The sequence below is a fragment of the Megalobrama amblycephala genome, linkage group LG3, assembly GCF_018812025.1.
Source record: "Megalobrama amblycephala isolate DHTTF-2021 linkage group LG3, ASM1881202v1, whole genome shotgun sequence".
Taxonomy (NCBI): domain Eukaryota; kingdom Metazoa; phylum Chordata; class Actinopteri; order Cypriniformes; family Xenocyprididae; genus Megalobrama; species Megalobrama amblycephala.
Genome location: NC_063046.1, coordinates 3,201,639 through 3,217,919, shown reverse-complemented (window position 1 = coordinate 3,217,919; position 16,281 = coordinate 3,201,639). Strand labels below are relative to the sequence as shown.

The window sequence follows — 16,281 nt, the reverse complement described above, 5'->3', positions numbered from 1 at the left end:
GATTTGAAGTGAGGTAACATACTCAAAGAGAGATTCCTGCACACTGATCCAGTTAATGCATATTGTAATGTCTACATCCACTATATTACTGCAGAAAACAATACAGTAATGCAACAATTTAAGTTTTCAGTTTAACACTGACTTTAATTTTAGACAACTGTCAGTTATAAATATTGCAGCAGAGGGTTCAGTTGCATTTATGTTGATTTTTTTTAATTTTCATTTTAGCATTAGCCACAGTACTCAAGTATAATCCAGGGATCTGTACATCTGCAATATAGTGATACACAGATAAATGATGATCAGACAAACCAAAGCACTTACTATAACTCCTATTTATTTACAGTTCTATTTGTCTTCATTACTGTACTTCACCTCAGCTTTTATTTTGCTATTATAGCTTGTTTACTAGTCTAGTTTTTACTAAACCTATGAATATTGTTGCTCTATGATACATTGCTTGTGATCCTCTTTTGTAACTTTAATTAAAAGCGCCTGCTAAATAAATGAATGTGTACATGTAAATCAGCTAAAACTGTGTACATATGTGTTGACTTCTTGCTAAGCTACTATTATTTCACTGCAGAGGATCAATACATTTTTATTTTATTACTGAAAAAAGTTAGTAAGTTCAGTAACATTAATCATCTGGTCCTTTTGGAAGATATTCCCATTGGATTGGTTTCTATATATCAGTTTACCATAATAACAGTTGCATCCGTTACTGTAAACCTTTATATTTGCATAATGCTGCACACACACAGTAGTGTCAGTATAAGTAAGTGTAAAACATGGCCAGCGCAAGATTCTCATCTGTGGTTTTAATATAAGGATAGGTTTCAGTTTAGACAATTTCCTTAACTGAAAGTAAAATGTTTTCACAAGGCTGAATACAGTCGGACCAAGAACTGATCCCTGTTGAACCCCCCAATAGATAATCGCAGATGCAGAAACATAGTTTCTGATTTTAAGATAAGAAGTTAAGAAGAAAGCCACTTAAGGGCTACACCACTGATCCCTACATAATCTCTACTAAAATTAATTGAGCTTATCCTCATTATTTTTTGAGCATTTGAGAATACTTAATTCTTTATCATTTACTCCCCATTTAAATCTACCCTTACACCTGAAACCCACTCAAAACCTACCCCTCATGCTTCAAAACCCTTTCAATCAGAAACCTACATAGAACAAATCGGGTTTCTGGGGCAATACAGGGAAGGGGAGTCACCATAGATATATATATGGGGAGTCACGAGGTGATGTATTGGGCACGAGCGTTGCTTCTGACGTCACATTGGATGTGGGTGGAGATGGATGTCCACCGCAGACTACAGCGAGCCCTACTTGCTTAATTACAGAAGATATGGCGTGAAGGCAGCATAAGCTCTTTATTTTGATTCAGTAGGAACTGTAAATGGTGGCTGCTGTTAATAATCGATAGAATACTAGAATCAATAGTGTCTACAACCTCTTTAAACAGTCGCGATAGGAGAACATCATAAAGTGAAGTAGTCGGCTTTAAATGCAATATAATATCATTCAACTGAGCTAAAGAAATCAATTAAAATTTACTCAAACAATGAGAAAGATTCATTATGTTGACAAACCCGCTTAAGATCATTTATGACTCATCATCCACTTTTTATTTTTATTTTATTTTGTCACATGATATCTCATTTAAACGGTGTACATTTTCCAAGATCTCTGAACAAACATTATTAAAAGAATTTACCAATTCATCATGTCCTATAGAGGGCAACGTTGTAGACTCAATAGGAAGAGATAACTCAGTAGGACTAAAAGCAGCCGAGTATGCATTAGGTGTAGACACAGTTAACACGAGACAAGAATGGAGACTGATAACAGTACATTGTTACAGATTAAACCTAACAAGCATATGATCTGTGATAGCTGTTTCTTCAACACAAATATATTCCATCATTATCCCCAAAGAAAACACAAGTCAAGCGTATGCCCATGATCGTGTGTAGGTCCAGAGACACACTGAGATAAAATAAAAGAATCAGCTCAAAAATGCTTTGGTTATGAGTTTACAAGAACAACATGGATATTAAAATCATCCATAATCAAAATCCTGTCAGATGGAACGACTACAGATAAAAATTTAAAATTCACCAAGAAAATTCTTATTATAATCAAGGAGGCCCATATATATATATATATATATATATACACATATATTTAAGAAAAAGATAGAACAAGGTAAAATGAAAGTGAAAGAACAGCACAAACGAATCCTTCATTCTTCATTTCTGCTGCAGATGAAGTTGAGTCTGTCAGTCTCAGGACGGCTGATCCAGCGCTGATCTCCTCCAGACTGAACTGCTCCAGATCTCACTGCAGAATCACAGTTCTCCACTGCTGTGCCGTTCCCTGGAGCCCAGTTCTGATAGCACACGGTGTCTCCGCTCACCCAGTACCAGATGCCCAAAATGTGGGAGTAACGTAAACCCAACCACACCGCCTCAGTAGACGCCTGTTTAACCACATTCATCACGTCAAGCTGCATCTCTTCTGAATGAACCGAGACCAGATCCACATGATTCTGTCTGCAGTATCTCAGAGCTTCAGACCACGTCAGATTCTCTTTGATCAGAATCAGTTTATCTGGACACAAAACAAACCACAAGCAGAAACTAGAGAGAGACTGATCAAAAACAACATGCAGAACAAACACTGTGGAGGAATTTGTCATGTCAGACATGTAGTGTGAACTTTAAGATATCTGGAGGTGATGGATGGATTGTGTGTGTTTGTGAGGATCTGCTCACCTTCATGACACACAAAAGGAAACTGGTTGTTGCAAGAGATGTCTATCCATTTTCCCTGAGTGTTCGGTTCGATCGCTGCACAGTTTTCATTACCTCCATCATTATTAGGTTCACCAGGAGCCCAGTATCTGAATGAGGAGTTACTCTGATCTGACCACTGCCATGAGTCTCTGAACAGACCGATCCAGATCCATGATCCAGATGAATGATGATCACTAATGAACTGCTGAAGCTGTTGATTCTCATTCTGGTTCCTCACACTGACCAGATCAATGTGATTCTGTCTGCAGTAACTCTGAGCTTCTCTCCAATTCTTCCCCTGATTGACAAAGACGAGTCCTGTGTTCACTTTAAGAAAAACAAATGGAAACAGATTCATGAATCAGTTTGTTCATTATTCTTATGCTGCTTTATGGTTTGATGTGAATAAGAGCAGCAGTGGAAACATCAGAAACACGTGTCATTCAAAGACTGTTTCTACAGCTGATGATATATTAAATATTCACAATATATTCATGATGATTTTGCTGATATAACATTAAGTATCATTTGTGAATTTTCTTGGTAATTTTTAACTTTATATTTCTCAGTCATGTTGAAAAGGCTCAGCAGGGGCGCAGGAGACATCAAAGTGGGGGGGACCAAACTGCGTTCCCGGGGTGGGGGGGGAGGGGTTATGACCACGGACGGTGCACGGTTTTTAATGTAAAACAACAACAAAACAGTACAATCACAAACTCACTTATATTAATGCTGCGTCCCAATTCATCTACTTATACTATGCCCTAAAAGTATGTACTCTTTCTGTGAACAAATGTATTTAGTTTTGAGTGTGTAGCAAAAGAGTAGACGAGCTTTGGGACATACTATCACGTCATACAGTCGCGTCTTTTCTCTCTGTCGCATCCTGTCATCGTAAACTGGCCTGTCAATCATCTTACATCCTCCACATTTCATTTAGCTAAGAAATGCAGTAGCACGTTCATCTGCAGTCGCAGGTCTTTCATGCGGCGAACTCTCCTCATATTAATGCATAATGATGCATTTAAAATTTAATGGTTAATCGGATATTTATAGAAGTCCACATTGGTATTTGCAGATGAAATATAACTCGGATAACATTAAATAAATATTTTCTATTAGGTTGAACTGATTATTAGTCACTCAAACCTCTCAGCGTCGGTCGTGCATATCCGCCATGTTTTGTAGTTTTTTAACACTTTTTAGTCGTGTTTGTAGTTCTGAACTGAATCCTCGTCCAAAGCGCAAAAGGTTGTGGGCAATATTAGCCTTTATACAGTGCGTTCCAAACGGGATATATCGCCCTCCGAGGGGCACTTCGGAGTGAAAACAATCATGGCTGCCATATTAAAGGGTCATTACAAACCAAAGTGCTCAAAACTGACGACTTCAAAGGGCCCTTCGGAATAAAGGATTTCAAAGGGTACAACTGATGGTCACTTCGGGCCCCCATGATCCTTTGCAAAAGGGAAGTTGTTTGACGTCACAGAATAGGTACAGGAGGTTAGGAGTTCAATTTTACCTATAAATGTATAGATAGTATTTTTCTATACTACTGCAATATTTATACAAGTTAGATTTGGTACATTATTATGGTCAAAATGACATTGTACTTCAACAAAAATACTTTACAGCTCCCTTTATCAGTCCATTCAAATGTTTCAAATACATAGACACAACATATTTAAAGTAAAAGACCGGCAGTAGCTTATAATGTTACTACAGTAAATGAATGCGTATTAATACAAAGAGTAAACCAGGGGAAAAAAGACGAAAGTGCCTCCTTGATTGTTTTGTTAAGATGACGCTGAAGTGCGTTCCAAAAGAAAAAAAAACTTTTTTTTGACCCCTACACCCTTCGTCCCTTCGAAGCTCTCACTCCGGAGGGTAAACCCTTTGAAGGGATTAGGGCATAGGGATGAGCCCTTCCGAATGGAACGCAGGGATAGTGTGCACAGATTCACACTTAGAAAATCTTGAAAAGTGGACAAATATCCACAGTCTCCCCTATATTTATGACCAGATTAAAAAGTAGCAGAATTTAGTATTAGACTAAAATGTTGTACAGTATATGGTGTATCTTTTTTAAATTAATGTTTATTGTCATTGTAGGGAGCTGAACTTACTGTTGTTAGATGAACTGCAGATGAAAGTCAGGCTGCTACTACATGCCAAATCATGCCATTGTCCATTTGTCATAAAACCACACTCACTAGTTTCAGGTTGTGTAGGAGCCCAGTTCAGATAGAGCGCAGGATCACCTGAAGACCACTGCCATTTACCAACACTCATCCTCTCCAGCCCAATCCAGACACGTTCATCATTCACACTCTTCTTCAGCTCGTTCATGTCGTTCATGTTGTCAACGGTGGCCAGATCTGTGTATTTCTCTCTGCAGTATCTCTGAGCTTCAGTCCAGTTCTTCCTCACATTTATAAAGTGATACTGACGCTGAACACATTCAGATACGGAGCAGAGAGCTGTGAAAGAGAGGGTTTGATTTAATGCTTTTCATAACAGAGTCAAACCTGATGAAACTATAAACCATAAATAAAACAACAAACACACTCACCAATGAGAAGAAGAATGAAATATAGAGTTTGCTCCATTTCTGAGGAAGAAACACATTGAAAAACTCAGATATCAAACATTCACAGATTCTTTTTGGAGTAAAATATGACAGTTTCAGTTAGTATCTGAACAGCAGCATGAATTCACTGTACATCATCATTCAGACAATATTAACATCTCAAAGTCTAGTTGTGTTTGAAGAATGAACATGTGAGTTGTTCTTACTTTAGAGGTCGTGTTTTTCTATCCTCAGTCTGATGTTTCTGTCTGCAGCTTTAAACAATGAGATTATTATATCTGCTCTCATCCCTCATTCATCATCACATCATTTGTGTATTGTTCTAAACTAATTTTCATATTTTTCTTCCTCCTTATTTGTATATTTTTCCACCTCTCTTTTTATTTGCATATTGACGTCTGTGTCAGCCTTTTGACTTTTTGTAGAGGTAAAATAAAGGTTCATTGTTTCCAGTTTTGTCTCTTGTTTCTTGTCCACTGTGGGAGATGCTGATGCAGTTATATCTTAACTTGTGCAGAGTAGCATGAATAGATCCAAAGGCCCATCAATGTATCAAACAATGACTAAAGGTTATTATATCAAAATAAAGAAGAATTGCAACATAAAACAAAGAGATTTCCATGTTCACAGTCTGGTTGTTTGTGACTAGAATCTGTTAGTGTTTGTGCTGTCTTGGTCACATCGCAGCACTCCACACACTATAGGAACAAAACTATTAAAGGTGCAAAATGACATTTTCTGAGAGGCTAGCAGTAGCAAGCTAGCTTTCAAAACATCCCACCCAGAGTGTCTCCAAAGACACGCCTCCTCCAAAACACACACACACACACACACACACACACACACACACACACAGCTGCTCTTGGCAAAGCGTCACAAGAGACGGTGTTATTCTCCCTCATGTCTCAAAGCACATAACATTACAATAATAACAAGACAGAAAATTTTAAGACAAACTTTGAAGTTTTCTTGAGAAAGCCTGACCAGAAAGTTTAAAATAACTTTGAGCAGCTTGAAATTTAAAGGTTTTATTCAGAGAAAGTGAAAAATGTTACTAGCATGTTTTAGCATGTTGCTAGTGTGGCATTACAGGTAAGATGGGCATGACTTCCCGAATTTAATTGCTAGGGTTGGCATTCTTTTGCGTCATTGATTGGTATCGTCTATAAAAGCCATTGGCTTATGCAGGGGCGCCTGCAGGATTTTATCTCAGGGTACGCACAGAACTAGCAACTCCGCCTCAAACAACTCAGTATGTATTAGTTGATCGATTTCATCTATTGCCAAACTTTAATATGTGAATTATTTTTTTGTTTGTGCTTAATGGATAAAACAACGGTTTATGGCTGCTGTAAATTTTATCTGCCACAGGATGACACTCTTGATGCTTTGAAACCTTTCCTGAAACATTTAGAGAAAAGCTTCAAAGATTTAAGAGGCTCCATTTCCCCATCCCTACTCAATAGTTTTAGGCCTTTTCGCAAACGCTTCAGTCGAATTTAGCTGTTTTAGAGAGCGTTTACTCATTTTGAGCCTGTTTTTAAACATTAACTATCTGTAACGTGTTTTTTTTCAGCCTTTAGAGACTTCATATCCCGAAGCACATACAGTGATTACAATGTTTCAAATAAATACATTAATTAAGTTCAGAAAAAGTTTGTGAACCACTGACTTAAGTATTGTGGTGGAAAATGATTCCCAAGATGGTAAATTCATTTTTCAGTGAAGTTTTTCTGGTGGTCGTACCCCAGTTAGGATTGGCAAATCGTTGCCATCCAACAGATGGAGCCCAAGGACTGTCACCACATAGGAAACAGTCTTCAAGAATTTCCCCAAAACTGAGCTTTGTCTGCTGCTGAATCCCACTGAAGCTACCAAATCCAACCAGATAAAACATTGCCTTGACTTCACAGATTAATTATAGTTCATTGGTATTTCTAAAAAAGATATTTAGATTCATAAGTTCTCAGTTTAACACTGACTTTAATTTTAGACAATTTTAATTTTAGATATTTTAGACACCTTTGCTAAAATGTCTTTCTTCACTCCAGAATCGTTCACACTTGATTTGACCATCAGTCCTCTATGGCATAACTGCGAAAACCCCCTTAGAACTTTTTTTTTTTCTTTTCTTTTTTCCCAGAATGTACCAGTTTTTTTTTTACTGTGAAGTTCATGGCAACCAAGCTGCTGGGTTTTAATGTAAATTTCACAGATTCTCAATTTCTGGTATATTTAATCCATTTTGCTTGCATTTTGAAGTGAAGTGGTCAAATGTGCTACTATAAATACTCACTATTGTAGCAGACAGCAGCAAATTTACGGTAACAGTCCACATCATTAAATGTTCCAATAAGAGACGTTCACACGCAAAACTGACTGTCACCTTGCTCAACTGTCCAAACCTCCATGATCTGAACATGGATTCACTCTGATCGGACCAGATCCAGGGAGCAGCAGCATCCATCTGATGGAGTCCAGTCCAGATCCATTTTCCTCCAAAACCAGCAGAAAATAAAGTCAGAATTGCAAGTTACAAATTTAGAATTGTGAAATATAAACTTGGAATTGTGATGAAAAAAGACTAAATTGTCTAAATATTCCGCAATTATGATGATTTTTTTTTCCCTCCAAATTATGATAAACTCACAATTGCAAGTCATAAAGTCTGAATTGCAAGATTTAAACTTGTGAGATTTAAACACATATACAAACCTGATTCCAAAAACGTTGGGACACTGTATAAATTGTGAATAAAAGAGGAATGCAATAATTTACAAATCTCATAAACTTATATTTTATTCACAATAAAATATAGATAACATATCAAATGTTGAAAGTAAGACATTTTGAAATGTCATGCCAAATATTGGCTCATTTTGGATTTCATGAGAGCTACACATTCCAAAAAAGTTGGGACAGGTAGCAATAAGACGCCGGAAAAGTTAAATGTACATATAAGGAACAGCTGGAGGACCAATTTGCAACTTATTAGGTCAATTGGCAACATGATTGGGTATAAAAAGAGCCTCTCAGAGTGGCAGTGTCTCTCAGAAGACAAGATGGGCAGAGGATCACCAATTCCCACAATGCTGCGGCGAAAAATAGTGGAGCAATATCAGAAAGGAGTTTCTCAGAGAAAAATTGCAAAGAGTTTGAAGTTATCATCATCTACAGTGCATAATATCATCCAAAGATTCAGAGAATCTGGAACAATCTCTGTGCGTAAGGGTCAAGGCCGGAAAACCATACTGGATGCCCGTGATCTTCGGGCCTTTAGACGGCACTGCATCACATACAGGAATGCTACTGTAATGGAAATCACAACATGGGCTCAGGAATACTTCCAGAAAACATTGTCGTGAACACAATCCACCGTGCCATTCGCCGTTGCCGGCTAAAACTCTATAGGTCAAAAAAAAAGCCATATCTAAACATGATCCAGAAGCGCAGGCGTTTTCTCTGGGCCAAGGCTCATTTAAAATGGACTGTGGCAAAATGGAAAACTGTTCTGTGGTCAGACGAATCAAAATTTGAAGTTCTTTTCTTTTTGGAAAATTGGGACGCCATGTCATCCGGACTAAAGAGGACAAGGACAACCCAAGTTGTTATCAGCGTTCAGTTCAGAAGCCTGCATCTCTGATGGTATGGGGTTGCATGAGTGCGTGTGGCATGGGCAGCTTACACATCTGGAAAGGCACCATCAATGCTGAAAGGTATATCCAAGTTCTAGAACAACATATGCTCCCATCCAGATGTCGTCTCTTTCAGGAAAGACCTTGCATTTTCCAACATGACAATGCCAGACCACATACGGCATCAATTACAACATCATGGCTGCATAGAAGAAGGATCCGGGTACTGAAATGGCCAGCCTGCAGTCCAGATCTTTCACCCATAGAAAACATTTTGCGCATCATAAAGAGGAAGATGTGACAAAGAAGACCTAAGACAGTTGAGCAACTAGAAGTCTGTATTAGACAAGAATGGGACAACATTCCTATTCCTAAACTTGAGCAACTTGTCTCCTCAGTCCCCAGACGTTTGCAGACTGTTATAAAAAGAAGAGGGGATGCCACACAGTGGTAAACATGGCCTTGTCCCAACTTGTTTGAGATGTGTTGATGCCATGAAATTTAAAATCAACTTATTTTTCCCTTAAAATGATACATTTTCTCAGTTTAAACATTTGATATGTCATCTATGTTGTATTCTGAATAAAATATTGAAATTGGAAACTTCCACATCATTGCTTTCTGTTTTTATTCACAATTTGTACAGTGTCCCAACTTTTTTGGAATCGGGTTTGTATATATATATATATATATATATATATATATATATATATATATATATATACACACACTTAGTTTATATATCCCACAATTTGCTGCAATCTGGATAAAAATGTTCAAATACGTGTGAAACTTCCCATTTATTTCCCATAGAAATAAATGAGTAATTAAATGAGCAGGATTTTTTTAATCCCACATTGAAATCATCACTTGCGAATCCTACAGAAGCACCAGCATTTCAACAGGAGAATTATGAAGTTGTACAGACCTCTTAATTAAGATTATATTATAGTGGAAGCTTGTAAACAAAACCCCTTCACAGTGTCACATGAATGATTTTACTTTTTAGTTGCACTTGTAAATAAAGATGAATAAATTAATCATATACGCATATGGTTAGTTTTGATTGACAAAAAAAAAAAAAAAAAAAAAAAAACCTGTGGAGTTAAAGTCAATCTCAAACCATTTCTACAGAATTACACTTACATAATCAGCTAAAATGGGTAATTTAAACGCCAGATATATTAATATTAATTTTATTATCCCATTTGGAATTCATTTTCAGGGACTTTTTCTTCCCAAACCACATGAAACAGTGTGTCGTCCATGTATGTTGAATACTTCATTGTAAAACATTCTCGGTCTGGACAATAAATGCTCTGCTAGAATGCATGTTAGATTATACAGCTCTATACTATATATCTATAATGTTGCATAACACCAGTATTTCTATATTTTCTCTTTTCTATTTAAAAGTTTTAGTAATTTAGTTGTTTGTTTGTTTTTTTGTAATTTTTTATTATTTTTATAAATATGTCTATAGTTTTTAAGTTTTAGTTATTTTAGTACTTCAGCTAAACACAAATGAGAAATGTTGATTCTGTGTGATTCTGTAGTTCAAAATGTTTATAATTTGTTTTAAAAGTTCTACAGATTAAAACTGCTGGATCTCATGCTGTAGAAACACATTACTACAGTCAATAATGTGAAATTAATAACAGACCAGACTCTGGATGAGATCGGCTGATCAGACCACGACATGATGATTATATCTTTATCATCAACAAGCAGCCAACATCATCTGATCACATTGTAATGAAGGTTCTTTGTGTAATGGGAAGGAAGAGGACAGGGATCGGCTTTGGGCTGCTGACAGTCTTTATTCTCACCAGAGAAAAATATCAAACACATAAACAAAAAGACGGTGCAACGCACACTCAATAATTCCACATCCAAGGACGGGCTTCACTCCACGACACGAGCACAGCTCACTCAGTCTGACTGTCAGCAGTCCCTCTCTCTCTCCCACGCTCCTGCTTCTCCTGGCGTTTTATCCTGTCTCCACGCCAATTACTGGAACGAGAAACAGGTGTTCGTGATTTACATTCAACCCGTTCAATCACCGCACATCCCCAGACACTCCCTCCTGCTGCAGACCCCGCTAAACCACGCCCCCCTCGCCACATACCCCCACCGCCCGACTCAGGCCGGGGAGCCGTCCGGCCTGCAGCCCCCCCCCCCCCCCATTTCTGGAGAGGAAGTCGGCCACAGCCATCTGAACACCCGGCCTGTGGATCACTTTGAATTTAAAAGGCTGTAAAGCAAGATACCAACGAGTGATCCGCGCGTTGGTGTCCTTCATGCGGTGGAGCCACTGCAGAGGGGCATGGTCCGAACAGAGGGTGAATTCCCGCCCCAGGAGATAATAGCGGAGGGTGAGGACGGCCCACCTGATGGCTAAACACTCTTTCTCCACGGTGCTGTACTTAGCCTCTCTCTTAGAGAGCTTGCGGCTAATGTACAGCACCGGCCGCTCCTCACCCTCTATCTCCTGGGACAGGACCGCACCCAGCCCTCTGTCCGACGCGTCTGTCTGCAACAAAAAGGGGAGAGAGAAATCAGGGGAATGAAGTAACGGCCCGCCACATAAAGCAGCCTTCACCTGGGTGAAGGCCTGCTGGCACAGCTCCGTCCACTGGACCGTATCTGGTGCATCCTTTTTAGTCAGATCAGTCAACGGGCTGGTGAGGTCCGAATAATTAGGAACAAACCTTCTGTAATATCCCGCCAGCCCGAGGAACTGTCTTACCTCCTTTTTGGTCTTGGGACGCGGACAGGTTGCAACCGCTGCTGTCTTATCAATTTGGGGACGCACCTGTCCATATCCCAAGTGGAAGCCCAGATACCTTACTTCCACGCGCCCAATTGCGCACTTCTTCGGGTTGGCCGTGAGCCCAGCCCCTCTCAGCGATCTCAGGACAGCCCTCAAATGCTGCATATGCCGCTGCCAATCATTACTAAAAATAATAATATCATCCAGATAGGCAGCCGCATACGCAGCATGGGGCCGTAAGATCTTGTCCATGAGTCGCTGAAAGGTAGCCGGTGCCCCGAACAGCCCGAACGGAAGGGTCACGAATTGGTGTAATCCAAACGGCGTCGTGAAAGCGGTCTTTTCTTTGGATAATGGAGACAAGGGGATCTGCCAATACCCTTTTGTTAAGTCCAGTGTCGAATAAAAGCGAGCTGTACCGAGCCGGTCAAGCAATTCGTCCACACGCGGCATTGGATACGCGTCGAATTTCGACACTGCATTCACCTTGCGATAATCCACACAGAACCGCACTGAGCCGTCTGTTTTGGGGACCAAAACTATCGGGCTCGCCCAGTTACTGCTGGATTCCTCTATTACCCCCATTTCAAGCATTGCCTCTAATTCTGCCTGAACCACTTTTTTTTTGTGTTCAGGTAACCTATACGGCCGGCTGCGAATCACCACGCCCGGCTCTGTCTCGATGTGGTGCTGAATGAGGTCAGTACGGCCCGGTAGGGGAGAGAACACGTCGGCAAACTCAGCCTGCAATTTGGAAACATCAGTGAGCTGTGAGGGCGAAAGGTGATCTCCCCCCGGGGCCAGAGCGAGGGATTGTTTTTTTACATTCGCCTCTGGCCCGAGATCATCCTCTCCGCTAATCACCGTCGCCAGCATCACTGACTCCGCCTCACTCCACTTTTTCAGGAGGTTGAGGTGATAAATTTGACGTGCCCCTCTCCTGTCGGACCGTATTACTTCATAATCGAGATCACCAACTCGCCGTGTGACCTCAAATGGTCCTTGCCACTTCGCCAGTAATTTTGAGCTTGACGTGGGGAGTAATATGAGCACTTTCTCTCCCGGTGCAAATTTACGCAGATTAGTTCCCCTGTTATACAACCGGCACTGTCTGTCCTGGGCTTGTAACAAATTCTCCATAGATAGCCGCCCCAAAGTGTGGAGTTTTGTTCTCAAGTCCAGCACATACTGAATTTCATTTTTCGATTGAGATGGTCCGTCCTCCCAAGACTCTCTTAGGACATCCAACACCCCGCGGGGGTGGCGCCCAAAGAGAAGCTCGAAGGGGGAAAACCCCGTGGAGGCTTGCGGGACCTCTCGCACAGCGAACAACAGGGGTTCCAACCATTTATCCCAATTTTTGGCGTCTTCTTGAACGAACTTACGAATCATGGATTTAAGCGTGCGATTAAAACGTTCGACCAGCCCGTCCGTTTGTGGGTGAAAGACGCTGGTTCGAATCGATTTAATGCCCAACAATTCGTACAGTTCGCGTAGCGTACGTGACATAAACGCCGTGCCTTGATCAGTGAGGATTTCTTTCGGAATCCCCACTCGGGAGATTAAACTGAAGAGGGCGTCCGCAACACTCTTAGCGGAAATGTTGCGGAGAGCCACTGCTTCTGGATATCGTGTTGCATAATCCACAATGACTAATGCAAAACGATGCCCTCTCGCTGATCGCTCTAATGGCCCGATGAGGTCCATGCCAATTCGTTCGAAGGGGACCTGCATTAATGGAAGGGGGCGCAAAGGCGCTTTTGGAGTGGCCGGAGGATTTACCAGCTGACATTCACGACAAGACGCGCACCACCTGCGCACGTTCTCGTGAATGCCCGGCCAAAAGAATCGGGTCATGAGGCGATTTAGTGTCGCTGTTTGTCCTAAGTGTCCAGCCATTGGGTTAGAGTGAGCCGCATGGAAAAGCATTTCCCTGCGGCTCTTTGGTACTAACAACTGGGTTGTATCTTCTTTTGATTGAGTGTCTTGGGTCACTCGATACAACCTATCTTTAATAATCGCAAAATAGGGATAAGTTAGTGGTCGTCCAGGCCGGAGAGGCTGACCGTCAATTGTGCTGACCCTCTCAAACGCATTTTTCAGCGTGTCATCGTGAGACTGCTCCAGGGGAAAATCATCACGGTCCGAGAGAATCAGTCTCCCGATCCCGCTCGGTTCCCCTGAGGCAGTCACCACTGGTCCCCGGTCAGTCTCCCCCGCCTGCACTCGCACTTCCTTTCCCCGCGTACATTTACTCCAAGAGGCACCCGAGCATAAATGTCCCAATAATTTATTAAATGCGGGCCAATTCGTCCCCAAAATTATCGGGTGCCGGAGGTGCGGATTAACTGCCACCTCCACACTATGCTTTTGACCCCTAAATAGAATCCCGACTGACACCAACGGATAACTCGCGATATCCCCGTGCACACACCGTACCTTAACCACGCGGCCTGTATCCAATGCCCCGGATGAAATCAGGCTTTGATGCACGGAGGTTTGGTTACAACCCGAGTCCACCAAAGCCTGATATGTACCCCCCTTGATACTCACTGGTATCTGGTACTGACCAGCCTGACCGGGGGCGACCTGCAGGTCGTCCGGGACCCGGATCAATGTCCCCACCTCCATCACTGGACACCGGTCTATGAAGTGATCCGGGTCCCCGCAACGCCAACAGGCCGGCCCAGACCTGCCCGCCGCTCCAGTGGCGGAGAACGGGCCGAATGATTGGCGTGGAGAGAGGGGAGAAGCAGGCGCGGGGTCCAGCCCGGCGGTGGCCAGTCCCGCCCCCCTGGGCGGGGCTCTTGGCGCCACGAACTGCCGAGAATCCGTTCCACCCCGCCCCCGGGGCGGAACACGAGGCGGGCCGGGCGGACGGGACCTAGGTAGAGGGACAGGTTTAGAGAGAGAGAGGGGAAGAAGAGAGGGAGAGAGAGAGACAGATGGCAGGGGTTCGCCGACCCCTGGGCACGCCACCAAGTGGTCCTCCGCCAATTGGATGGCCGAATCCAGCGACGTGGGCCGGTGGCACTGGACCCACTCGGCGGTCTTCTTTGGGAGCCGAGTGGTGAACTGTTCCAGCACCACGCGATCGATCATTTGCTCCGCGTCGCCTCCGTCGGCCATCAGCCATTTGCGGCACGAGTCCCGGAGCTGTTGGGCCAACACGAAGGGCCGGCCCGCCTCCCCCAGCTCCAGAGACCGGAAGCGCTGACGGTGCTGCTCGGGGGAGCGGCCGACCCGCTGCAGGATGGCCCTCTTGAGGTCGTTGAAGACCAGGAGGTTCTGGATGGGCAGCTGCTGCGCTGCCACCTGCGACTCGCCCGAGAGCAGCGGGACGAGCCGCATGGGCCACTGGTCCCGGGGCCAACCTGACACCTCGGCAGACTTTTCAAATAGGTCCAGGAAGGCCTCCGGGTCATCTTGCGGGCCCATCTTCTGCAGTGGCAGCGGGAAGGGGCCAGCAGCTGCCGCGCTGGTCTCCGCGGGAACCTCCCGGTCTATCCAGCTCCGGAACCTCTCGCGGTCCTCCTGCTGGCCCTGGACAATCGCCTCGAAGCGGCGCTCCTGATCCTGGTGGAGATCTAGCAGGGCCCGATGTTGCTCTTGATGGAGGGCCGCGAGGGATGCGATGATGTCCGCAAACGGCGTCCCAGCGGCGGAGGTTGCCTGCATGGCGGCGGCTTCCGTCTTCCTTCCCGGGTTTCGGCACCAGTGTAATGAAGGTTCTTTGTGTAATGGGAAGGAAGAGGACAGGGATCGGCTTTGGGCTGCTGACAGTCTTTATTCTCACCAGAGAAAAATATCAAACACATAAACAAAAAGACGGTGCAACGCACACTCAATAATTCCACATCCAAGGACGGGCTTCACTCCACGACACGAGCACAGCTCACTCAGTCTGACTGTCAGCAGTCCCTCTCTCTCTCCCACGCTCCTGCTTCTCCTGGCGTTTTATCCTGTCTCCACGCCAATTACTGGAACGAGAAACAGGTGTTCGTGATTTACATTCAACCCGTTCAATCACCGCACATCCCCAGACACTCCCTCCTGCTGCAGACCCCGCTAAACCACGCCCCCCTCGCCACACACATTTTCTCTTGCTGTTCCATAAACACAGTTACAGCAACCAGAGAAAAACTAACAATGAAAAGTCAGGAGTAAAACTGCCAAACTGAAGAAAACACTGATCACCATAATGGTGACATCAAACCAAACTATTATTTTCAATAAAATTTCAACACCTAAATCCCTGTTAATTCTCAATAAGAACTATTGCACAAGTATGACAGAAATAAAGTCAATCTGGTTTATAATAAGTGACGCCGGTAATGCTGTTTTTGGAGTTATTTAATAATGCTGAAGCTTGACGTCAAACAAATGTTGGGGTTTCACTTTCAACCAAAATTTGACATCTGAGCAACATTTGAGTCCACATCCAATGCCCGATGAGAAGCTTCCCAC

The 16,281-nt window shown here is 42.9% G+C and overlaps 2 protein-coding genes across 3 annotated transcripts; both read right to left on the bottom strand.

The window, feature by feature from the left end:
- Positions 1–1,630: 1,630 nt before the first annotated feature.
- LOC125264301 (C-type mannose receptor 2-like) lies at positions 1,631–6,649 on the bottom strand. 2 transcript variants are annotated; one of them, XM_048183540.1, is made up of 4 exons: positions 5,389–6,649; positions 4,943–5,296; positions 2,796–3,143; positions 1,631–2,643 (listed from the first exon to the last, which is right to left on the bottom strand). In XM_048183540.1, exons 1-4 carry the CDS (start codon positions 5,423–5,425, stop codon positions 2,264–2,266), a joined length of 1,119 nt encoding a protein of 372 aa, XP_048039497.1. In that variant the 5' UTR covers positions 5,426–6,649; the 3' UTR covers positions 1,631–2,263. The 2 variants fall into 2 exon arrangements, with proteins under 2 accessions (XP_048039497.1, XP_048039498.1); XM_048183541.1 differs by having other exon boundaries at positions 1,631–2,631.
- Positions 6,650–10,841: 4,192 nt separating this feature from the next.
- Positions 10,842–15,890, bottom strand: LOC125264299 (neurotrophin receptor-interacting factor 1-like). Its single transcript, XM_048183537.1, has 2 exons — positions 14,368–15,890; positions 10,842–11,054 (listed from the first exon to the last, which is right to left on the bottom strand). The coding sequence occupies exons 1-2, from the start codon at positions 15,490–15,492 to the stop codon at positions 11,052–11,054; spliced, it is 1,128 nt and encodes a 375-aa protein (XP_048039494.1). The 5' UTR covers positions 15,493–15,890; the 3' UTR covers positions 10,842–11,051.
- Between the last annotated feature and the right edge of the window lie 391 nt (positions 15,891–16,281).